Source organism: Ailuropoda melanoleuca, chromosome 2 (genome assembly GCF_002007445.2).
Source record: "Ailuropoda melanoleuca isolate Jingjing chromosome 2, ASM200744v2, whole genome shotgun sequence".
NCBI lineage: Eukaryota > Metazoa > Chordata > Mammalia > Carnivora > Ursidae > Ailuropoda > Ailuropoda melanoleuca.
In genome coordinates, this window is record NC_048219.1 from 13961871 (window position 1) to 13985310 (window position 23440).

Sequence of the window (23440 nt, forward strand, 5' to 3'; positions counted from 1 at the left end):
CAAAGAAGACACTAGCGGGAAAGGGCGGCAGGAGGCTAGCATCTCACTGGGCCTAATCTCTGGACAATGGAGAACCAGAGAACTGACCTTCTAGAGGTCAGGACAAAGGGCAGGGAGGGGGTGGCAGGGCCCAGCTGTGCCTCCTCTTTCCTCCCCACTGTCAATCGCTGCAGCACCATCATCGATCCACCTTCCCAGCAAGCTCCCCTCCTCCCCCCACCCAGGCCGGCCAGACTTGGCTTGAGGCCCCACCTCCGCTGGCACTAACAAGGGGACTGGGGGTTCCACCTCCGAGAGCTGGGAAGCAGGACTACGGGGAGGAGAGTCGGAAGGGGCTCACTCCCTCTTTGACGGGCCACAGGGGAGAAAATCCTTCCAGGGAAATTGGAGGGGTCGCCCGATGGGGGTGGGGGAGGTTCAGGGCCAGGACCACCCAGTTTGGAGCTGGGAGGGACCCAGCAGATTAGAGACCTGGGTAAAGCATTGGCGCAGGCCTGTAATTACCCCGGAGGAGCAGGGAAGATGCAGCAACCATAGGATGCTGGAGGAAGGGCAGCAGCAAGGCTCCTGGCCTCTCTCCATCCCAGCCATCACCAGGGGAGAGAAAGCAGAGGCCTTTTAGGGGTCTCCTTGGGAACTTCCTTCAGGTCTCTAGGCATCTCCCAGGCGGATTTGGTTTGAGGTGCGATTGGAAGAGAATTTGGATTTGAAGCTACCGCCAAGGCTCCAGAGCCGGAGCCCCAGTTCCAGGGTGGGATTGGGGGCTCCCAGCCCCGCTCCCTTCCACTCCCTCCAGTCCAAGCGGCGGGTGAGTCACCAGAGCGCTCCCTACATAGCCTTCTCGCGCTGTGGCGCGTACCAACGCGCGGCCGCAGGGGGAGGCAGCGGGACGGGCGTCCTCGGGGAGCCGAGGCGTCCCCTCGGCCGCGGCCGCAGGAGAGGCGTCCCGGGCTCGAGGGCCCGCGCTCGAGGGCGGAGGCGGGGCGGGGCGAGCAAGGCGGGCGCGCAGCGGCTCGGGTCCCGGACGCTGGGAGGAAAGGCCCTCCCCGCGTCGCACTTGGTACGCGCCAGCGGGGAGGCCAGGCCCAGCCCCGGCGGTACAATAGGGTTGGGCCGCGGCCGGGACTGGGCCGGCGCCGGGCAGGGAGCGGGATCGCGGCCGGAGCCGACAGACACCGGGCGGCCGGCGACTCCGAGTCTCGCAGGCCACCAGCAGAGGCAGCCCGACCTTCTCCGGAGCGCCCCCGTCTCCGAGTCTTGCCCGCCGGGCAGGGCCGGGCGTGATGCGCCGCGGGACCCCTGTCCTGGCCGCTGGCCGCCGCCGCCGTCGCCGCTGAGAACCCCAAGACCCCCAGTGACGCCGCAGCCATGGAGAGTGGCCCACATGCAGAGCCGGGTGCCGGCGCACCCCCAGGTATGCCGGGACCCACGCAGAGGCGAGACGGGGGGAGGTCGCGGGGCCTCGGGAAGGCCGAGGAGGAGGCCAACCCGCTGGGCGGGGACCCCTCCCCCGCCGCGCCCTCTGACCACTTGGAAGTTTAAAAATAAAGGCTGCGGCGGCGGCTCGGGGCCACCGACGCATCCTCTGACAGCTGCCCCCTCCCCCACTCCGGGCGCTAGGACGCCCTGGGCGACGGGATCCTCGAGGACCCCGCTCCGGAGTTGTTGGGGTGACCCTTCTGCTCCGGCCCAGTGCCACCTCGGCTTCCCCGCCTGCACCTATTTTCCGATCCAACCCAGGCCCTGATGACCCTCTTCAATTGAACTGGGACGTCTGTCCCCTCTTCATCCCGGCTGGGCAAGGGTGACCCCAGCCTGAATGTATGTGTTGGGGGTCCAGATTCTCCGGCCTGCCGTCCTGCATACCGAAGCCTAGGCCCTTGGCGCCCCTCACGCCCAGGCCCTGGCCCAGACCTCGCCCCCACCCCATCTCTCCAGCTGCCGCGCAAAGGGCCTGTTGCTGCTGCGGGCCGGCCCGGAGTGGAGGGGAGGGCAGGGGGAGGTCTCTAGCGGCGGCTGCCAAGTAACCCGCCGGATAAAGATGAGGGGGAGGGGGAGGCGGCATTGTTTGGGGCGAGGGCGGGAGCTGGGGAGTGGGCCGCCTCCTCTGCAGCCTGGCCTACTCCGGAGCCCACCCAGCCGGATTTGGGGAGGAAGGGGACAGAAGTAGAGCTGCGTATCCTGCCCCCGTCCTTCCTAGGCTCTCTAGGCCCGAGTCTCTCTCGAGAATGAGGTGAAGGCTCAAGGCCGCGCTCCCGGGACCTGCCACATCATTCCTAAGCCTGAAGCTTGGGATGCCTACCCCCGCCCCCCTACACACACTCCAGGCCCCAGAAGACCATCAAAGCTACTCCCCTCCCCTCCCCTCCCCTCCCCTCACCCCACCAACCACCAGTGCCCAGGACTTCTGCAAATCCCATTCGGATCTGGGAGCAGCTGATGAGGGGGTGGGGACAGGTTTCTGGTTGGGCCTGGTGTTGGAGGGAGGGATTTCTCTTTCTCTTTCTTCCTGGAAGGGGAGGGAAAAGCATGATTACTGAGGACCCAAGTTCTGTTCCCACTGACTCAGGGAGGAGGTGGCCCCAACCTCACACCTCCATAGAGTCCTAGAGCCTAATCCCTGCCACCTCCCTGACCCCTGGGGCGTGGGCTCAGCATGAAACAGTGTCTGTGGGCGCAGAGAGCCCAAGACAAGGTGGAGCAGCTTGACTGTGGGTGGGCTCCTCCCCATGCCAGTGTGGGTGCTTCCAAGGGCCAGTGTGGGTGTGGGAGCTGAAGGACGCAGGTGGTGATTGGTGGGGGGGGGAGCTATCAGACTGTTGTGGTTGGGGTGGTTTGTAGGCTGTGCTGGAACAGTGGCACTTGGCTCAGTCTTGGCTCTGCTGAGCCTGAGAGGGGACAACCAGGGAGTTCTAAGACAGGGTCCATTTCATCTGCTTATTGGCCCTCTGTATCTGAGGGGCGCAGACACTGGTGCGTACATCTGGGCCTGAATGGGCCTGATGACTGGGCCACAGATGAGGGCCTGAGTGAGTGTCTGGTTCATAATTAAGGCACTTGGGTGGGGTGCCTGCCTGAAGGGGAGGGCCTGGGGGACTTGCTTTGCTGTACCGAGGGGCCTGAGGGGGTCTGCATACGGGGTCCTGGATTGGGAAGACTCTTCTATACACAGGGGCCTAGATGGAGTTACATGAGAACCTAGATCAGGCTGGTGGCGACTCCCTACACAGAAGGTGAAGGTGACAAGGGCTCCCAGGGAATAAAGGTGGTGCCCACTGCATGTACCCTGTGGAGTTTGAGGCATGGGGCTGAGACACTGTGTGCACATGGCATGGTCCCTGCCATCCTTGAGTTCCCTCTGCCTCCTGAGCATTTGCAGGAGGCAACATGGAGTAGGGGACAGGTATGGACTGGGGCAAGTGACTTGCCTCCTCCAGCCACAGTGTATGCCCCTGGAAAATGGAGGTGGTGTTATCAGACCTTGTGGGGTTAATGTGAGGGTTAGAGATGCTGTACCTGAAGGAACCTGGCACACAGACGCCCGCAATATGGTGTTATTACCATTATTGTGGTTATGCTCTTCGGAACCGGTGCCAACAGGGAGGTACAGAACATGGGGGAGGTGAGGACAGGGATTTGGAGCCAGTTTGTTTACGAATGTAGACTCTGGAATCAAACATAACTTACTACTGTGTGACCTTGGGTATGTTGTTTCACCTGAGTCTTAAATGTTCCCATCTATAAGATGAAAATAAGCTAGAAATTATCTCATGGAGATATGGGGATCATTAAGTTAGATGAACACACGAAACAGTGCCTAGGCCCGGGCGCATACTTAGTGGTTAATAAACTCTGTTTTTTGTTGTTATTGTTTTTTAATTCCTTTGGAGGCCCGAGGAGGAGGTGTGATGCCTTAGAATTTCAGGAGGTAACTATGGGCCAGAGGGCCAGGCGGAGGGGAGTTCTAGGCATATATGAACCGGGGTGGATCGGGGAACAGAGGGGCCCCCGTGCTTGAAGGGGGCCTGTGGCAGAAGGAGAGAGCCCCGGGAGATGGGTGCCGACAGCCACCATACTGATGCCTGCCATGAGCCAGCTCAGTGCTGGCTATGCAGGTGGCAGAGAAGCGAATCAGACGGAGTCACCACCCTGTGAGAGCTCCTGGCCCAGTGAGGGAAGCAGATGTGTTCAGTGTAGGGAAACCCTACAGGTACACTGGTGATACGGTGGTCAGCGGGGTCTGCTTGTGGAAGGCTTCCTAGAGGAGGCATTTCAGGTGAACCTAAAAGGATGAGTAGAAGTTGGCAAGACTGGCACAATGGGCTATGTCTCTACATACAGTGGCCAGCCTCGCTGGTGCCTCCCTCGGACAGCTTCATCCCCCCTTGGGCCTGGTGGGCCCAGTAATGAGCCTCTAATGAGCCCCTAATGTGCAGTCATGCATATGCAAACGAGGAGGAAGGGGCACCAGGCCAGTGCACTCCCCCTTTTCCTCAGGATGGGCATCAGCTGTGAGTGGGGCAGGGCCCCCGGGGGGCGGGGAGCCTGCTGAAAGCAGGGCCCTGACCAGAGTGGTGGCCCTGGAGGGTGGCCGGGACAGGTCTCAGGTCTGACCGAGGCCAGAAGTTAGGCCACAAGTAGCAGAGAGCCGTGTCCGTGGGTCCCCACTGGGCCTTGGGACAAGTGAGGGAGCCCAGGAGCCAGGCCCGGATAATGCAGCTTTGTTGGCTGTGGTAGCACTGCCTGGCACCCCGGGGCCCAGCCTCCAGCAACTCGTCCACCGCCTCTCAGCTGCAGCTCTGCCCTGAGGGGAGCAGAAAGCGTGACATGGGAGGGGGTAGAGAACATGGTGTGGCTACCACCGTCAGCGCTCCTCCCCACTGGTAAGAGGAGAGGTGGCCTATCACCAGGGATAAGTCCAACTTATCTCCCACTCCTGTTTATGAAGGGCCTTCTCTGTGCCGGGCATAACGCTTAGCATATCATGTGCACGGTCTCATTTGATTCTCAGAACAATCCCTGAGTAGGGCCTAATATTATCCTCATTTTACAGATGAGGATCAGAGAGGGAAGTCATTGGCCTAAAGTCACACAGCTAGGAACTGGCAGAGACAGGATTTGAACCCGGGTTCATCTGACTCTAAAGCCTCTGCACCAAACCTCTAGGCTGAATTACCATGGCTGCACCAGCCAGTGATAAAGTCTGACCTGCTTCCCTGGCACCTTGGTCTTAGGGACCCCATGATCCAGTCTCTGGCAGGCAGCCCCAGCAGAGCCCTGGGTCACCTGCGCATCTTGTCAGGTTGGAGTCTGAGGAAGTCAGACCAGTAGGAGGCCCTGGACCCAGGCAGTGGTGACCGTCCAGCCAGCAGGCCATCCCCAGGACTCTGCCCTGAGCGTCTAGGCCCTAGCGCGGGCAGCCCTGCTGGGGCTGAGGGAGGGCCCGTGGTGGGGCCTGGGCTGCTGGGGCTGAGGGAGGGCCCGTGGTGGGGCCTGGGCTGCGGGATGGGGTCATTTCCTGCCGCCTAAAATAACAGGAAGTGGGTGCTCCTGATTGGAGGCTGGGAACAATGGCCGCCAACCAGGCCAGAGAGCTCCTTCAGAGCTGCAGTCTCAGTTGTGATCCTGGCTTTATCTCCCACAGAGGCCCATGGCCTGGCCCCAGTGTCCTGCTGCTAAGGTCCTGTGGCCCAGGTTCTGAGGACTGCTGGAGCAAGCTGCCCCCTCCTCGTCCGCTCCGTCTCAGAGCCGGCTCAGCTCTATTCAGGCTGGGAGTAATGCTGCCCCCTAAGGGTTCCTTCTGTCCCAGCCCCACAATCAGGCATCTCAGAGTTTGTCCTTCTGGGGCCTGCCCCTGCCCCCATCCTCATCCTCCTAGCTCAGATCTCTCCAGGCAGGGAAACCCAGGAGGTTGCCCCCTTTGGGTAACAGAGTGAAGGTACAGACTGTCACGCTGCTTTGGGGCCCAAACCCCAACTTTGCTACTCAGCAGCTCTGTGACTTAAGCACGTGTCTTAAGCTCTCTGAATCTATTTCCCGATTTGTCAGATGGGGTAATAACGTCTACCTCATAGGGTTGTGGTGAGGATGACAGGGACTGATGTGTTTCAAGTGTTGAGCTGGGCCTGACAATAGCATTAGCTACTGCGCTGTTAACTGGCCTTTCCCTGGGCCCAGGTAAGGGAGTGTCCAGAAGGGGCAGGGAGGATGTGGCCTGGACGAGGCTGTGCACGTATACTGGGGACACTGTGTCTGAGTGCTTTGTGGGTCTCTGAGGCGTCATCTGTGCCTCAGAGGGGGAGCCCGGGTGTGTGTGTGTGTGTGTAGGGTTCCAAATCCCACTAAGTCTGATTCCTGTGTATGTAGGAGAGAGAGAGAGGAGGGAGGAAAGAATGTATCATGTCTCTTGCCATTGTTCAGGCTCTGTCCACATTGTCTGGGTGTCTTTCTCTCTCTGTGGTGTGTACTCTTTGTCTCTCTGTGTGTCTTTGCCCCTCTGTTGGCCTCGCCGTCTTTGTTTGTCTGGTCCGATGCTGCCACCCGAGGAGCTGCCGTGAGAGCCAGAGGGCTCTGGCTACAGGTGCCCCTCTGTGTCCTGCCTCCTCTCTCTGCCTCGTGCCTCTGCTCCCCATGCTCCCTGCTCAGGGGTGCTGTCTGTGCACCCCCCTTCACTGGCTCTCCCCTGGGTGCTCCTCTGCTCTGCCTCCTGGAGGACGGCCGCTCACCCCCCACCCCTTGCCCAGGTGCCTCACTTCTTGCCTCTTGGTGGCCAGCCTGGGCAGGAGCCTGCCTTTCCTGCATTCCTGCCCTCTGAGCTCAGTGCCTGCCTGCTCCACCTGCACCCTTCACCATCTTGGGGGAAACCTCCCTGAGGGAACCACGGAATCACTTCCTTCTTAAGGGAACAGGCAGGAGCCTCGAGGAGGGGTGATGTGACACCTACCAGAAACAGTGTGACATAAGGGTTTTGTCATCAGATAGCCTTGGGTTCAAATCCCACCTCTGATGCTGACATGAGCAATTCACTTAACTTGTCTGAGTAAGTTTTCTCACCTGTGAAACAGGGGCCATCCATAGAACTTTCCTTTTAGGAGTGTCATAAGAATGAAATGAGATGAGGAAAAGTGCCTGGCATAGGGTAGGCCTTCAGTAAATTAGCTTGTTTCCCTTCCTGGGTTTAGGAGCTGGCGGGGCACACGCAGGACTCTGAGATGACCAGGACCTCTAGGGTTGGGGACGTTAGCTTTTGGAGCAGCTCGGGGTTTGACCATGTGCTGGCTAGGGGGCTTTCCACAGTCCCTCCACCCGTCCACGCACTTATCCATCCGTGCGTTCACTAAACAGACACAGAACGCCTGCTCAGTGCCAGCAGGTCCTAGATAAGCCCTGGGCTGTAAAAAGGAGCAAGACCCCGTCTCTTCTCTCCATGAGCTCTCATGCTGGCAGAGACAGGGGCAGCAGGCAAACAGAAAAGCCAGACTGAGTTATCAATGTTGTGAGAGGAATATTTGGCCCAGCAGCCTTTGTTGGTATGGGAGGAGGGAGGGGCCAGAGGAAGGGACTGCTAGCTCCCAGCGGGTGGAGATGGGGAGAGTAAGCATGCCAAGACGTGTGACTGGCCCTCTGAGAGACTTGGCCCAGATCTTTCTGCAGACCCCAGGTACAGTGCCTCGTGGGGCTCTTGAGAAGACAAGACTTATTGACCCTACGATCAGCTTGCACAACCTTTGCCCGGGGAATGCTTTCTGTGCCAAGAAATAAATACAAACTATCTGTCTCTTATCCAGTTCTTAACAAATACTTCTGGTAGACATCAGCTTCGTAAAATAAAACTAACAGTGGCTAATACCTCACAATTTGACACAGACCAGAAAGAAAACGCAGTGGCTGAAGGGTCACATTGGATGAGTGAAAATAGGAATAATCAGAAATTGGCTTAACCATGCCATATAGATAACTAACCAAGTAATTAATTTGGCTGACTTTAATTTGTCCTGCGTAACACTGTCCTGATGGCATTTCATCAGTGTTGGCATGCTTCTGAGGAAAATATTTGTATTTAGGGTCAATAGTCCGCCAGGTCAAAAGAAGAGTTCCAAATGTCCCGTTCGCTTCTCGAGAAGTCTTTCTTATTGAGCTGCTGGAGTCAAACATTTATTATTTTTTATTATTATTTTTAACTTCTACCGGACTGCCTTAGTCCAGGAAGCTGCCCAAATTCGATGGAGATGGAGTTGTTTTGCCTCCCTTCAAGTGTCTATCCCTTTGCAACAAGTTACCACAGGATTTACTCTTTATTGGAGTAAAAATCTCCTTCTCTAGGCACGGCTTTAGGCTGGGGTGGCTCCCTAGTACAGCACTTTCTTCTCATTCAATAGCATCCCGTGACTGTTTCTGTGTACTTGCCACTGCGGTAGCTGCTGGTGATTTGGGGAGCGAAGCAGACATAGCCCTGCTCTTGTGGGGCTTCCTCCCGCTCTAAGGGGAGGCTGACAATAACAAGAGAAGCACACAAGGAAGTCGAAAATTGTAACAGTCACAGTGCCCCAGATAAGAGGCCCACGAAGCTGTGACTGTATAGAATGAAGGAATTTATCCTGATCAGAGAGGCCAGGGAAGGCTTCCCTAAGGATATGATGTCCGAGTGAAGATCTGAAGCCTAAACGGGGGTTCACTAACAAAAGAGCAGAAAGAGCATGTGCAAAGGCACTGTGACAAGAGGGCGTATGAACAGTTATTAGAATTCAAAGATCAGTGTGGCTGGAGTGTAGGAAGCAAATGGGGAGCACGGAGAAGAGATTCAAGAAGTGCAAGAGATGGGGACGGGGACTTCAGACTAAGTCAGACTTACAGTTTGGGTTCAAGAATTTTGTTTTTATCTTTCAAGCAATGAGAAGCCACTGAGAGGTTTCAAGTGTCAGAAGAGTACCATGGTCAGATCTGCATTTGCAAACATTTAACTCTGGCTGCTCCATGGAGAGCAGAGTGAGAATGGGTGTGGGGAGAGCAGTGGGGAGACTTTGTCGTCCTCCAGGTAGGAGAGATGCTGATGACATCAGCCATGGTGGAGTTCATTGATTCATTCCTTTGACAGATAGTTGTGAAGCACCTATGTGCAGGCCCTGTCGGCCTCAGAGACAGAACAGCTAACAAAACAGGCACGTGGGCCCTGGTGGAGCTTATCTTCTAACAGTGGGAGACAATGTTAAAGTGTTATGAATACTTAGGGAGGAAAAATAGAATTAGAAAGAATACGTACAGTTGGAAAGGGGAAGGAGACTTCCATTGCAGTTTGTAATTTTAAATAGAGTCAGGGAGGGTGTAAGTGACATTGGAGTAAGAGCCTGAAGGATGTGAGGGAGCACCCCAATCTGGGGGCAGAGAATTCTCAGCAGAGGGAGCAGGGAGTACACAGCGCTATGGCAGGGGCATGCCTGGAACAGCGGCTGGAAGAGACTGGGGGGGGGTGGGAAGAGAAGGAGGAGATGAGGCCCAAGAGGTAATGGGCTGAAGAGGGGGGGGTCCTGAAGGTCCTCAGAGACCATTATAAGGCCTTTGGTTTTTCCTCCCCAAGAGATGGGAGTTCTTCAGAGGATTTTGTCAGGGGAGTGACTTGATCTAACTTATTTTTAAACAGAACCACTCTGCTGCTGTGTTGAGAAAAGATGAAAGGGGAACAGAAAATGGCAGCGGGGAACCTTCTTTTTTTTTTTAAGATTTCATTTTTTAAGTAACCTCTCCACCCAATGTGGGGCTTGAACTTACAACCCTGAAATCAAGAGCACACTCCTCCAGCCACCAGCTAAGCCAGCCAGGCGCTCCCGGAGGGAGTCTTTGTAAGGGATGAGAGTGGCTGAACCAAGATGATAGAAATGGAGATGGTGAGAACCGACTGGATTCAGAATATACTTTGCACATGGAGCCACAGAGATTGACTGAGAGATTAGATGTGGGGCGTGAGATAAGAAAAGATTCCAAAACGACTCTAAGATTTTTGGCCTGAGAAACTGGGAGAACGGGGTTGCCACTGACTGAGATGGGGAAAGACTGGGGGAGAAGCAGGGTTCTGGGAGGAAGATCTGGAGCGCAGTTTGGGATGTGTTAAATTTGGGGCGTCTGTAAGACACGCAGAGGTGTCAAATAGGGAGTTGCATGAGCGAAACTGGAACTCAAGGGAGAGGTCTGGGCTGGAGATGCAAACTTGGCTGTCCTCAGCAGAGCAATGGTATTTAAAGCCATGAGTCTGGATGAGGTCACCAGGGGAGTGCGTGCAGACGGAAAAGTGATGAGGTCCTCCACGGAGCCTGGGGCACCTGGCGCTCAGAGGTTAGGCAATTAAAGAGGGATCAGCGAAGAAGACTGAGAAGTCACAGCCAGCAAGGTAGAAGGAACACCAGGAAGGTGTGTTGTCTTCACAGCCAAGTGCAAAATTGTTCAAGGAGCATCGAGGGATCGACCATGTCAAACGCAGCCCCTGAGTTAAAAAGACAAGGACCGAGAAACGGCTGCTGCTGATGTAGCAATGTTCACGGGTGACCTTGAGAAGAGCAGTGTCATGGAGCAGTGGGGGTGAAGGCCTGACCCACATGGGCCCTTGTAGCAGAGATCAGGAGAAGTGAACAGATTCCTCTGGGCAGGCACCGCTTACTGAGCCCCTGCAAGGTGCCAGAGATGATGTACCCAGTCGCCATCGGCACCAACAACGCAGGGAGGAAACTGCAGCTCACACAGGCTCAGGGCTTGCCCAAGGTCCCGCCGCAGAGCTGGGGTTTCCCACCCAGGCCTGTCTGACTCTGAAGCCTCGGACCTTTCTTTCTACGCCACTGCATCTGACACTGGAGGGCAGGTCCTTCCAGGGCTCATCCCTCCTCCCCCTTCCAAGCTAGCACACAGCTAGCCGGGACCTACTGGGAGATTCCCTGTGTTGCCTGGTGGGCGTGATTTACCTAGGTGTGGACAAACATCCTCCGACCGGTTCTCCTTGCAACACGGGCAGAACGCACAGGTGCTAGGAGAATGACAGTAAACAGGCCTCACCCTTAGCTTTCAAGCTTAGTACGGACACACCTAAGCTTTCTGGCCCCAGTCAGTCCCGGGTTCAAATCCTGCCTCTGTCACATGCTAGGTCTGTGACCCTGGGCAAATCACTTCGTGGGGTAAGCTTTGACCGTCTCATCCGTGTAATGGGGCTAAGAATCCCTGCCTCTCAGAGCTCATAGGAGGGTGTAGGATAGGGGTACAAAGGCCTAGCTCAGTTCCCGGTATATGGTAAACACTCACTAAATGATTGCCGCTAGATATGTTCCCCACTGGAGTTGGAATAGAGTTCGCAGGTGTCTGGGAGGTAGACTAAAGGGGCCAGGCGGCCTTCTGCAGCTGCTGTGGGGAGAGCCGGGTGAGCTGTCATGGAACCTAGGAGCTGGCAGGCTTGCGTGGGCCCTTAGGGAGACAGGGCCTCAGCTGGGGCTCTTGCCTAGAGCCCAGGAAGCTGCAAAGGAGGGAATGAGGGAAAAACTGAGGCTCAGATTTTGTTGCATAACACGTATTTCTTCATACTGCCTTAAACAGAGGCGGGAGGCTGTAACTCGTAAGAGCACGGGCTCTGGTGACACGCTGGGTTCAAGTCCAGGCTCCTTCACTTACAGCTGAGTGACCTCAAATTGCTTTACTTTTCCCATCTGTAAAAAAGATATTTATAGTGCCTCCTTCATAAGTACTGTCAGTGAGGGCTAAAACAAATATGTGTAAAATGCTTTGAATATAGGAAGCTGAGAAATTGAGAAATAGATAACTGTTAAGGGTTATTGTTATCGCTAAAATGACACTCTTGTGAGACAGGTACTATCCCTATCCCACAGCAGGAGCTGTGGCACAGAGAGGGTCTGTAACTAGCCCAAGGTCACACAGTTAAGGGGGAAGCCAGAATTCACATGCAAATAGTTTGCCTTCAGAGCCCGCATTCAGAGGCAGGACACCTGTCTCCCTGAAAAAGTTGCCCAGAGTCCCAGACATGACTCCTTGGGAGTGTCCTCTCCCTACACACACGTTGTCACCCACAGGGATGGGGGGGTTGCCACCTCCCGAGAAGGCCAGATTTCCCAGAGGAAAGGACTCAGTCTGGTGCAGGCATCTGGCGAAAGTGAAAAATGCCTCCTTAGATTCCGCGTCTCACGGGCCCTAGCCCTGCTCCCCCAGCCCGGGTTCGGGGGCTGGGTCCCCGTTGTTCCCTTCAGCACTCAGTAGCAGCACAGAGCAGCGGGGCTCGACGTGCAGAGCTTTCTAGGACCCACAGGGAAAGGGTGGGAAGTGGGGTTTGCTGGCACATGAATTCTGCCAGGCACCTCCCTGGCATCCCTGCTAGCTTGGGCTCATTATCCCCATTCTACAGATATGAAAACTGAGACTTAAAAAAGGTGGAGTGGCTTCACCAAGGTTACCTGCTGGGGAAGCATGCCCTCCATTCCCGCCTTGGGGTGCTAACATCAGAACTGGGCCTGTCTTTCAACTCTCCGGAATATACATGTGCTTTCCTGTGCGCATATACGTGCCCGTACCAAATCACATGGCTTCCTTACTTGGCACTCTGCTGTCTTTTACAGGGGTCTTGAAATATTATTGTCTTAAAAGAAGAAACCTGTGGGTGTTTGGGAAAGGAGAAACGATGACAAAGCGAAGGTAGCTCGCTGCCTGCCCCATGGGGGAGTGAGCAACACGGCGTCCCAAGCTCATGTCCTCCTCTTGGCCAGTCCCATGTGCCCAGCACCGGCACCCTGTGTGTACCAGGCCTTGGGGTGGGCCCCATGGCCCCGAAGTAAAACAGAAAGTGGGGGAGGCCAACATGGGGTCCCGTCATTACCACTCGGGCACCAGTCAGTGCTACCGACTTTTTCTCCATTTTTCCAATACACCCTGCTCCCTTCTGCCCCTCTGCAGATGCTCTTCTTTTTGCCAGAAACCTCACCTCCTTGCTTTGTCAACTCCAGCTCGTCCTCTGGCTCTCAGCTTGATTGTTCCTTCTTCAGGAAGCCCCCCAAATGTAGCTTAACTAGCTCTGCCGTGTTACCCTCAGACATAGTCCTTATTCTATGCTGTGGTTGCCTCGCACTTTGTCTGTCTACCTGCTGGAAGGTAGGCTCCACGGAGGCAGAGAGCATCGCTGTTTTCTCACCGTGGCGTCATTAGTATCTGGAACAGGGCCTGGCACACAGAAGGGACTCAATAAGCATGTTGTGTGAGTGAAGGTCCGTTGGACGCAGGAGAGAGCTCTGTGTGGCGCTCATGGCACAGATGTACTCTCTGACTCTCTCTCCTCTCTTGTGTTGGTCTTCCAGCTATGGCAGCCAGGACCCCCCCAGAGCCAAGACCTTCTCCAGAAGGTGACCCCTCCCCACCACCGCCACCACCACCGATGTCAGCCCTGGTCCCCGACACTCCCCCAGACACCCCTCCTGCCATGAAGAATGCCGCTAGTTCTAAGCAGCTCCCACTGGAACCAGAGAGCCCCCCAGCGCCAGTTGCGCCTAGATCAGCCCCCCAGCAGGAAGAGTCCCCTTTCTCAGAAGTGAAGATCAGGGGACCCACCCCACCAGCCACCGGCCCACAGGATGCCAGGCCTCCTCGAAGGAGCAGCCAGCCATCCCCGACAACGGTGCAAGCTTCCGACAGCCCTCCCACCAAGCAAGGTAGATATGATGTCCCTAGTCCTGGGCCAAACTCCTTGGCTCAGTCCTCCAGCCCTGGATGATGCCATTGGAGGGAATTTCCTGGGCCCAGGAGGAGATGGGAAAAGGGACGGGGATGAGGCCTGGGGGAGGCCCCTTTTTGGGGGAAGCCTCTGACCTAAGACTGTTTCCATTCCCTTGACGAAGATGTAAAGAAAGCAGGAGAGAGACACAAGCTGGCAAAGGAGCGGCGAGAAGAACGAGCCAAGTACCTGGGTGAGTGTTGGGGAAGCGTCATCATCCCTACTACCCTCCCCATCCATCTCTTATGGACAGAACTAGCACTTCTGAACGCTTAATTACGTGCGCTGTGCTGAGAGCAGTGCAGACATTTCCTCATTTAATTCTCTCCACCCATTCTGAGGATGGGGAAACAGAGGCTCAGAGGGATGAAATCGTTTTCCTAAGCCACACATAGCCAGTGGAGTACCTGAGATTCACACCCAGGAGCCTCAACTCACCCTCAATCCCGTGCTCTTAATCCTGCGATACGTGAAAATCTGTCCAGCAGGCTCCAAAGTCAGACAGGGATCTGGCCCTAAAGAACTAACTTCTCCTTTAGCACTGAGAAACCATGAGGCCCGTGGGGGAGAAAGAGACCTTCCATTAGGGAAGTCCTCCTTCTGAGGCCTGAGCCTGTCTTCCGGGAGCTCTTTGGTGTGAGGCAGGGAGGCTGGGAGCAGGGGAACCCCCCCTCCCCCGCCCCCAAGCAGGCAGAAGAAAGACCCACCTGGGGCCAGGGTAGCAGGGAAGGCCACTTCCTTGGAGGAGACCCCTCACACCCCCTGGGGCCCCTTCCCCACAGCGGCCAAGAAAGCGGTGTGGCTGGAGAAGGAGGAGAAGGCCAAGGCGCTGCGGGAGAAGCAGCTCCAGGAGCGCCGGCGGCGGCTGGAAGAGCAGAGGCTTAAAGCCGAGCAGCGCCGAGCAGCCCTGGAGGAGCGGCAGCGGCAGAAGCTGGAGAAGAACAAGGTGCGTGCATGCTCATCTCTGGCTAGGGGTGCACGGGTGTGCGGACACATGCACGCACGCACACGTGTGGACGCTGGCTCGGTGTGTACACACATCTGTGTCCACGCCCCTGTGTCGTCTGTGCCTACGCGGCAGTATCTGTGTTCACATCTACACTGGTGTCCCTGAGTGTGCACCATCTAGGCATCTGTGGGCTGCAGACACGTCTGGTTCTGTGCATGCTGTGGGGGGGGGCACCTGTAACCATGTGCTGTCAGCGTATTTATGTGTGTGTCCCAGGCGTGTGTGTTTGCATGTACGCGGAGATGTGTCTCTGTGAGTGTGCTGAGCTCCAGGACATGAGGAGAGCTCTGGCTTGAGCACCGGTCAGGAAAGGAAGGAAAAAGTGGCCGGGCCCCTGCAGGGTTGGGGGTGTGGGGGTTTAGGCTAAAAGGAAAACATAGCCCCAAGGTCAGGATCCTCAAGGCCAAGGGGACATAGCCCCGCCTGGGAGCCCCAGGCGGGGAAAGTCCCACCCCATCCTCAGAGAAACAGCTCATACATCCAGGAAATGACTCAAGAACAGTGAAAAGCTCCCCAAGAACAAGCTGGAAAGGATTTGTTACAAATTGTCTTTAATCATAGCAAGGATTCAGTAACCTTGGTTACCTGCAGTGAGTCAGGGAAAACTTCTTGGGTGGGGGAAGCATTGTCACAGGAGAGAGAAGGGCCTTTCTCCCAGGTATGAGGAATGAATCTGAGCCCGGGTCTCTCTGCTGTCCCCTCACCCCACCAGGAGCGCTATGAAGCAGCCATCCAGCGGTCAGTGAAGAAGACGTGGGCCGAAATCCGGCAGCAGCGCTGGTCCTGGGCGGGAGCCCTGCACCACAGCTCCCCAGGACGTAAGACCAGTGAGTGGGGGAGTGGGGCCGGGGAGCAGCTTCGGTGCCAGCAGCTGGCAGCTCCCTGCAGCAGGTATGCCTTGCTTGTGTGATTTGTGTCTTCTGGAATGGTCTTGTAAACCAAACTGTCCCTTCCCAAGGACTGAGGCTACCAAGTCAGAGGTGAATCCTCTCCATTTGGTTGGCTCTTCAAACCTCTGTCGTTTTAGATTAGCCGTCTCTGGTCCTGTTACTACTGTTAGTCGATGATACAGAAAAGAACACTTTAATGCCCTGCAGACACTGGGTATTTAGGAAAACTATCGCCCCCTTGTGAACCTGTCTTGGGAGGTAGATTTGTGTCTCTGAGTTTTCTTCACGTAGGGCCATCAGGAGTTGGGTCTGATTCTTGGCTGGCATGTATGTACCATTGTGTTTGGATATCTTTACGTAATTTCAACGTTCAGTATTTCCAGCTGTGTTCCTTTTGGTGTATGTGCTCATGGATCTGGGTGCTGTGTGTCTTAATATGTGTTTGTTTGCCTTGGTGTGTCTGTTATGGCTTTGTGTGCCTCGGTGAGGGCTCCCAAGTCAGACAGAATTGGGTTAGGGCCCCAGCTCTGGCACTTGCGGCGTGACCTCTAACCTCTCGATGTCAGTCTCTTCATCTGTAAAATGGCCATAACCGTACTACTTGCCTCCGAGGCTGTAGGTAGATGTTTGGGAGGGTCAAGTGAGGTAACGTGTGTGGTGCCCAGCACAGTGCCTGGTACATGGTAAGCACCCCGCAAACGTCAGCTGTTACAAATATCCTGATTAAGTGGCTTCGATGTGTTTGTGCCTGTGTGCATCTGGGTCTGGCACATGATCCGTTAGTGTTTGTGTTTCTGTGTCGGTGCATGTCTGCACACATGCGTGCATGTGGAAGTGTACCTTTTACCCTCTATGCCCGTGCCTGCATGTCTACGTCTGTGTGCCCCTATGGATGTGTGGATTTGTGTGACCGTGACCGTGGGTTCTTCTGTTTAGGAATGTCTCTGCATTTGTCCCAGGACGTGGGTGTTGTAGCCATAGCGCCTTGGCGGGGCAGTGCCAGCAAGTGCCGACGCTGGGTGGCTGTGGGGGAGGGGTTGCAGTGCCCAGCCCCAGGGAATGGCTTCCTGGCCAGGAAGGCTATAGTTTCTCTAGTTCTGCTCCATCCCCTTCCTCTGTTCCTTCTCCATCAGCTCCCCCAATCCAGGTTGTCTCTGGTCCCCTATCCCCCTCCTCCTCCCAGAGCCAAGTCGGCCTCCTCCTCCCCTTCCTCCCTGCCCGCGGAGCATCCTGCATGGAAGGCCTCAGTGCCCCCCCTGGCTCCTGTCTGGCCCGGCCCTAATGCCGTGTCTTTTCCCCTCCAGGTGGGAGCAGGTGCTCCATGTCGGCAGTAAACCTGCCTAAACACGTGGACTCTATAATCAACAAGCGGCTCTCAAAGTCCTCTGCCACGCTCTGGAACTCCCCCAGTAGAAGTAAGAGAAGGCCCAGCCCTCCTCCCTCCAGAGCCCCTTGTGGCCCCTACCAAGCCTCCTCCAGAGCTCAGCAAGAACCCCAGGACCCCTCACATACGCCAGGTCTCCATCCCCACTCTACCCCACCCAGTGCTCTGCGCCCCTTGGGGGAGCTAGTGGTGGCGTATGGGTCTGGACCCTGAGGACAGAGGTGTGCCCCGTAGGGGAGAAGAACAGAGACAAAGGGCAGTGTCCCAGCAGACAGAAAGCCTGGCTGGGGCCTCAACAGCAGGTGGAGGTGGGGGTGGGGGTAGGGGTGGAGAGTGGAGAGTGGGAATGGGCAGGCAGCCTCATCTCCAACCACAGCCAGCTGGCCCCGGCCAGCCTTAGGCAGGTGGCCTTGCCCCTGAGAACCAGACTAGCCTGGGTGCTGTGTGTGCAGAGGGGACCCCTTATTCCGACTCCACCCTGGGGGGCCCAAGCAACCCCACACCCTCCCTGCCTTTGGAGCCCTAGCCGTGGCCTTAGTTGGCTCCAGAGTTGTGGCCAACCGATGTGGCATGGCCCCTGTGTTCCCACCATGCCCTGGTGCTCACATGTGAAGGGGCCATGGTAGGAGTTATTTATAAGTTTCTCCAGCTTTTATTTGGTTGTTCTGTTGCCTAGCAACCAAATCAGCTGCTGTACCAACTCCACCTGACTGAGGCTTAAAAATAACCCAGCAGCTGAGGGGACAGAGAGGGTGGCCCAGGCCAGCCAGGGCCCCTAGCAGCCTCCGTCTGGCATGGGACACCTCTCAGTCAAGAGCACAAGGACCCTCACTGTCCCCAATCCATGGGGTCATGCCTCCCCAGGCCAGCCCTCTGGTAGCAGGAGGAGAAGGGCTCTGCAGTGGGGTGGGAGTAGACAGGGTCTTTCACCTAGGGAAAGAGGTGGAGGGGGCCCTCCAGCGGTGCGGGACATTGCCCTGGGAGGCGTCTTCTTGCCTGGGTCTGCAGTGGAGGTCAGGCCCCAGGGCAGACAATTGTGGCCCCACCTGACTGGGGTAAGGGTCCTGGGGGAAGCCTCCCTGGGCTTGGCATGGATGGTACCTAACAGTCCCCCTGTGCTTCTGCCTGCCTGCTGCGGCCCCCTGCGGTAACCTGCTTCCGGCCTTCTCCTTCTAGATCGCAGCCTGCAGCTGAGCGCATGGGAGAGCAGCATCGTGGATCGTCTGATGACCCCCACCCTCTCCTTCCTGGCACGGAGTCGCAGTGCGGTCACACTGCCCCGCAACGGCCGGGACCAGGGTAGGGGCAGCGGCCCTGGGAGAGCCCCCACGAGGGGCGGGACAGGGGCCAGCCTCGCTCGTGGGCCGCACCCCGACCGCACTCATCCCTCTGCAGCCGTGCCCGTGTGCCCGCGCTCCCTCGCCGGTGAGTGGCCGAGCAGGTGGGGCAGGGAGCCGGGGCCCAGGGAGCACGGCGCCGTTAACCCCTGCTCCCCCGTCTCCTTCCCCCTCCCCGCCAGGTGCAGAAAAAGGAGAAGAAGGACAAGGAGCGGGAAAACGAGAAGGAGAAGAGTGCCCTGGCCCGGGAGCGCAGCCTCAAGAAGCGCCAGTCCCTGCCTGCCTCTCCGCGCCCGCGCCTGTCTGCGGGCAACGCCGAGCTCAGGTGAGCATGCGCGGTGGGGCCTGCGCGCCCCGCGGTCACCAGGACGTTCTTTCGTTCATCCGTCCATTCACAAAGATTTGTCGGGCACCCACCCCTAGAATGAAAGTGAAAGCTCCTTGAGGGCAGATTTTTTTTTTTTTTTTGAGTGTTTTGATGGCTGAAGAACCCTAGCACCTAGAACAGTGCCTGGCATCTAGTAAGCACTCACCAAATACCTGCTGGATGAATGAGCTGGACCTTCCAGGTACTGTTCGGAGTGCTGAGGACACGCTGCGGAGCCAAGCCAGGCCTAGGTTCTTCCTCTTATTCATTCTCACTGACTATTGGTGAGGCGGACATTAATCAAAGACTCACAAGTGAATATGTGATTACAAACTGGGATGTACGCTCTCCTAGGAAGTCATCTGGTTCTGCGAGAGCCTGTAAGGTGAAGAGTGCTGAGCTACCCTGGGGGGGACGGATACTTCCCTGAGGGAGTGACCTGCTCAGAGGGTGTGTATGTGTGTGGACGCTGTGCTCAAAACCTAACTTTTCCTTTTCTCTCAGTCCGAAAGCCAAGGCCCGGCCATCCTCTCCCTCCACATCCTGGCACAGGCCTGCCTCTCCCTGCCCCAGCCCAGGGCCAGGCCACGCTCTACCCCCCAAACCACCATCCCCTCGGGGCACCACTGCATCCCCCAAGGGGCGGGTTCGGAGGAAGGATGAGGCAAAGGAGAGCCTGGGTGCGACAGGACCTGTGGACAAGAACCAGAGCAAAAGCAAGACCAGTGAGGAGAAGGAGCCAGCAGCCCCAGCCTCACCAGCACCCTCGCCTGTGCCCTCCCCCACGCCAGCTCAGGCCCAGAAGGAGCAGCCCGCAGCCGAGATCCCTGCAGGTGGGCAGGGCAAGAGAAACCGACTTTGCCTGCGTGGGAGAAGTGGTCAGAGATAGGGGCCTGGAGGTGCCTGGGGACTGGGTGTTGGGAGACAGAAAGGGGAGACTCCGGCCCTCAGCAGGTCCAGGCCCAGAACCCCCTCCAGAGAGGAGGACCACCCGCCACTCTGGATGGCAGAAGTTGGGTGGGTGGGTCGGTGGCCCTGAGGTCCAGGAAGCTCAGGCCATGCAGTGGTGATGGAGGTGCCTGAGTCCCTGTGTGCTGACTCCTGGTCCTGGATCCCACGCCAGATGCTGCTGTCCTGACCTCACCCCCAGCTCCTGCTCCACCAACGACCCCTAGCAAACCCATGGCAGGCACCACAGACCGAGAAGAGGCCACTCGGCTCCTGGCTGAGAAGCGGCGCCAAGCACGGGAGCAGCGGGAACGGGAGGAACAGGAGCGGAGGCTCCAGGCAGAAAGGGACAAGTGAGTGCGCCCTTGGGGACCGAAGGGGCCTCATGGAGGCTGCGGGAGAAGCGCAGGACGGAGCCCGAGTCTGCTGTGTCCCCCAGGCGCATGCGAGAGGAGCAGCTGGCGCGGGAGGCCGAGGCTCGGGCCGAGAGGGAGGCGGAGGCCCGGAGGCGGGAGGAGCAGGAGGCCCGCGAGAAGGCGCAGGCAGAGCAGGAGGAGCAGGAGCGGCTGCAGAAGCAGGTGCCCCCCTCTCCCCGCCCCCAACTGCGGTCCTGCCGGCGGGCTGTGCGAGGCTGGGTGCAGGCGCCTCCTGGTGGCCGGCTGGGGGATGGCCCGGACGGAAGGCTGGAATCCCGCGGCTTAGAGCTCACGGGGTGGGCGGGTCTCCGGCAGAAAGAAGAGGCCGAAGCTCGGTCCCGTGAAGAAGCAGAGAAGCAGCGTCTGGAGCGGGAGAAGCACTTCCAGCGGGAGGAGCAGGAGCGGCAAGAGCGCAGAAAGGTCTGCAGAGCGGAGTGGGCAGGGCCGTGCTCCGTGCTGGGTTCCGGCTTCCGTTAGGGTTGGAGGCTGGGGGAGTGGGCCCTGCCTTGGGCGTGTAGAGGGTAGGTCAAGAAGGACTGGGGGTGAGTTCTGGTTCCTGGCCTGGAAAGGACTGGTAGGAGGTGGAAGGGCCCCGACATTCAGGACAGGGGCTGGCGGGTGGGAGGGTTAGAAGTCGGGCAGGACTTGGGCCTAACTGATGTGGGGCCTCCAAACAGCGTCTGGAGGAGATCATGAAGAGGACTCGGAAGTCAGAAGCTGCTGAAACCAAGGTCAGGATTCCCCAAAGGCAGTGTCGGCAGTGGGGGTGGGGTGAGGAACAGAGGCTGGGGCCGGTGGGAGGGGGCCACTCAGGGTCTGGGCTGGGAGAGAGGAGAATTCAGCGCCAGACCCGGGTGGGGCCAGATACCCCCTTGAGTCTGACTGCTCTTCCAATTCAAAGCAGAAGCCGGACAGGAAGGAGGCACAAGCCAACAATTTCAGCCCAGGTAAAGGCCTTGTTCCCCTCATCTCTGCCCCCTTAGCCACCCATCCTCAGACTTCCTCCTCTCCCCAGCTCCTAACTGATGGGCCTTCCTTTCCTGTGACAGAGCCTGTGAAAGCCGGGGAGGCTCGGCCCTCAGGGCTGCAGAAGGAGGCAGTGCAGAAAGAGGAGCTGGCCCCCCAGGAGCCTCAGTGGAGGTACCCGCTACCCATCCCAGGGGCCCTGAGCTAGGAGGCAGGATCACACTGGAGCTGGGGGGGGGGTGTGCCTGGGGGGGTCCTGGGGTGGGAGTGCCTGAGTGTTGGCCCTGCCTCCACAGCCTGCCAAGCAAGGAGTCGCCAGGGTCCCTGGTGAATGGCCTACAGCCTCTCCCTGCGCACCAGGAGAATGGCTTCACCCCTAAGGGGCCCTCTGGGGACAAGAGTCTGGGCCGAACACCAGAGGCACTCCTGCCCTTCGCAGAGGCAGAAGCCTTCCTCAAGAAAGCTGTGGTACAGCCCCCACAGGTCACAGGTAGGGATCCCTGACTCCTGGACCCCCAGCCTTCCCTCCCAGAAGCCCTCCCCAGACTCCCCAGCCCTGCCCTTTCTTCCAGCTCTGCCAGAGGCCCTGTCACACTCCACCCTGAAGACCCCCAGACAGCTGGGCTTGGAGGCATGGTTTGCCTTGACCGTTTCCCCTCCTGCTTTTTCCCCAGAAGTCCTTTAAGGGGTGGCCTTGCATCCAGGCGCAGCTATGAGGGCTCCTCTGCATCATCGACCAGGACGTCTGGAAGAGAAAGGGACAGAACAAAGCCGGAAGTGGCCTGGCCTCCTGGGGGTGGGTCCTCTGTTATTTTTAATCTGCACCTTATAGACTGATGTCTCTTTGGCCGGAGCCAGATCCTGCCCCTCAGTGCATTCGTGTGCTCACACGCGCGGCCACCCCCACCCCTACACACACATACACTCACAGCCTCTCTGGCCTCCTCCCATGGGGAAGGGCCACCTGTAGTATTTGCCTGGGTTTGGTGGGTACAGTGGATGTGAATACTGTAAATAGCTCGTGCTCAGACTCCTCTGCGTGGAGGGGGCGGGTGCAGGAGGCGGACCCTCCCAAGACTCCCTGGGGTGATCTTCCTCTCTATTTAACTGTAACTGAGGGGGAACCCTGGTCTGGGTATGGGGGGGCACCTTGGGCCACAGGATACTGGTTGCTTTAGGGGTACCCATGCCCCCTGCCCTCGCCTGGAATCAGTGTTATTGCATCTGATCAAACTTCTCCAGAAATAAAGTGAGAATAATTCTGCCAGTCCTGTCTATCCTTGGGGCTGGCGGTGGGTGGGAGCAGGTGGCCTCTTGCATTCCAAGAACTTAGGGAGCCAGGGCCTGGCCATATCTGCCCCTATCCGGTACGAGTCCTAAACCTCCTGCGGGCTTCGTCCTGTCATGAATGCATTCATTTAACAAATATGGTACCAGGCAGTGGGCTACATGCTAGGGATACAGTAGTAGGAAAAGATGTAGCCTCTATTCTCCCAGGGTTTACAGTCTAGCAGGTGAGTGTCATAGACACCCAGTTGCTTACTCAACATCAGTTCCCATTTGCCCAAACAAATGATTTTGTTCAAGTGGCCATCTTCCTCCTGGATCCCCCCCACCCCCCACCTCTGTGTTTCAGTGGAGGTAGATCCCAGGCCCAGGGGTGAATGATGATTGTAATGAGGCAAAAATGATGGTCCCCGACCCCTCGTGAGTGACTGGTTTAGGTACAGGCATGGGACCCCCTGTGGCCAGCAGATATAAAGAAAAGCCTCTTGGGCTTCTAGGAGAGGCATCCTCATTGGAAAAAAGAAAAAAAAAAAGGACCTCCCAATGTCCCCCACCTCGTCTTGTTCATACCCTGTGTAGTCCCTTTCTATGTGTACCAGGGCTGGGCTGAGTGGCTGACAGCACACAGCAGAAGTGATGGGTGTCACATGAGAGGCTAGGTCATAAAGGCATTGCGGCTTCTGTTTTGGTCGCTCTCTTGCTCTTGGACCCTCTGTGGAGGAAGCCGCTGCCACATTGCAAACAGCCCGAGGGGTCCGCATGCCAAGGGACTGAAGCCCCCTGCCAAAAACCACATGAATAAGCTTGGGAGCAGCTTCTCCAGCCCCAGTGAAGCCTTCAGATGACTTCAGCCCTGGCCAACAGCTTGACAATAACCTCAAGAGCACCTCTGCCAGAACAGCTAGCTAAGTCACTCCTGGGTTTCTAGCCCTCCGAAACTGTGAGATAATAAACATTGTTTTAGACTGCTAAGTTTTGTGATGATTCGTTACACGGCAATAGTTAACTGAGACACACAACGAGGGGAAAACTCTGCTTGTATGATACGAAGTCGACTGTGATGGCTGGAGTTGCTGCATCCATCCTGCTGAC

At 57.3% G+C, this 23440-nt stretch overlaps 1 protein-coding gene across 1 annotated transcript; it reads left to right on the forward strand.

Annotated features, from left to right (window-relative positions):
* The first annotated feature begins 1039 nt into the window (after positions 1-1039).
* On the forward strand, positions 1040-23320 carry MAP7D1 (MAP7 domain containing 1). Its single transcript, XM_019797383.2, is given in 18 exon segments — positions 1040-1414; positions 13332-13682; positions 13869-13937; positions 14527-14690; positions 15466-15580; positions 16948-17058; positions 18204-18326; positions 18423-18452; positions 18455-18689; positions 19236-19564; positions 19855-20032; positions 20119-20257; positions 20411-20515; positions 20773-20826; positions 21000-21042; positions 21145-21235; positions 21358-21551; positions 21736-23320. Coding segments are annotated over 18 exon segments (2388 nt in total). The 5' UTR covers positions 1040-1368; the 3' UTR covers positions 21747-23320.
* Positions 23321-23440: the final 120 nt, after the last annotated feature.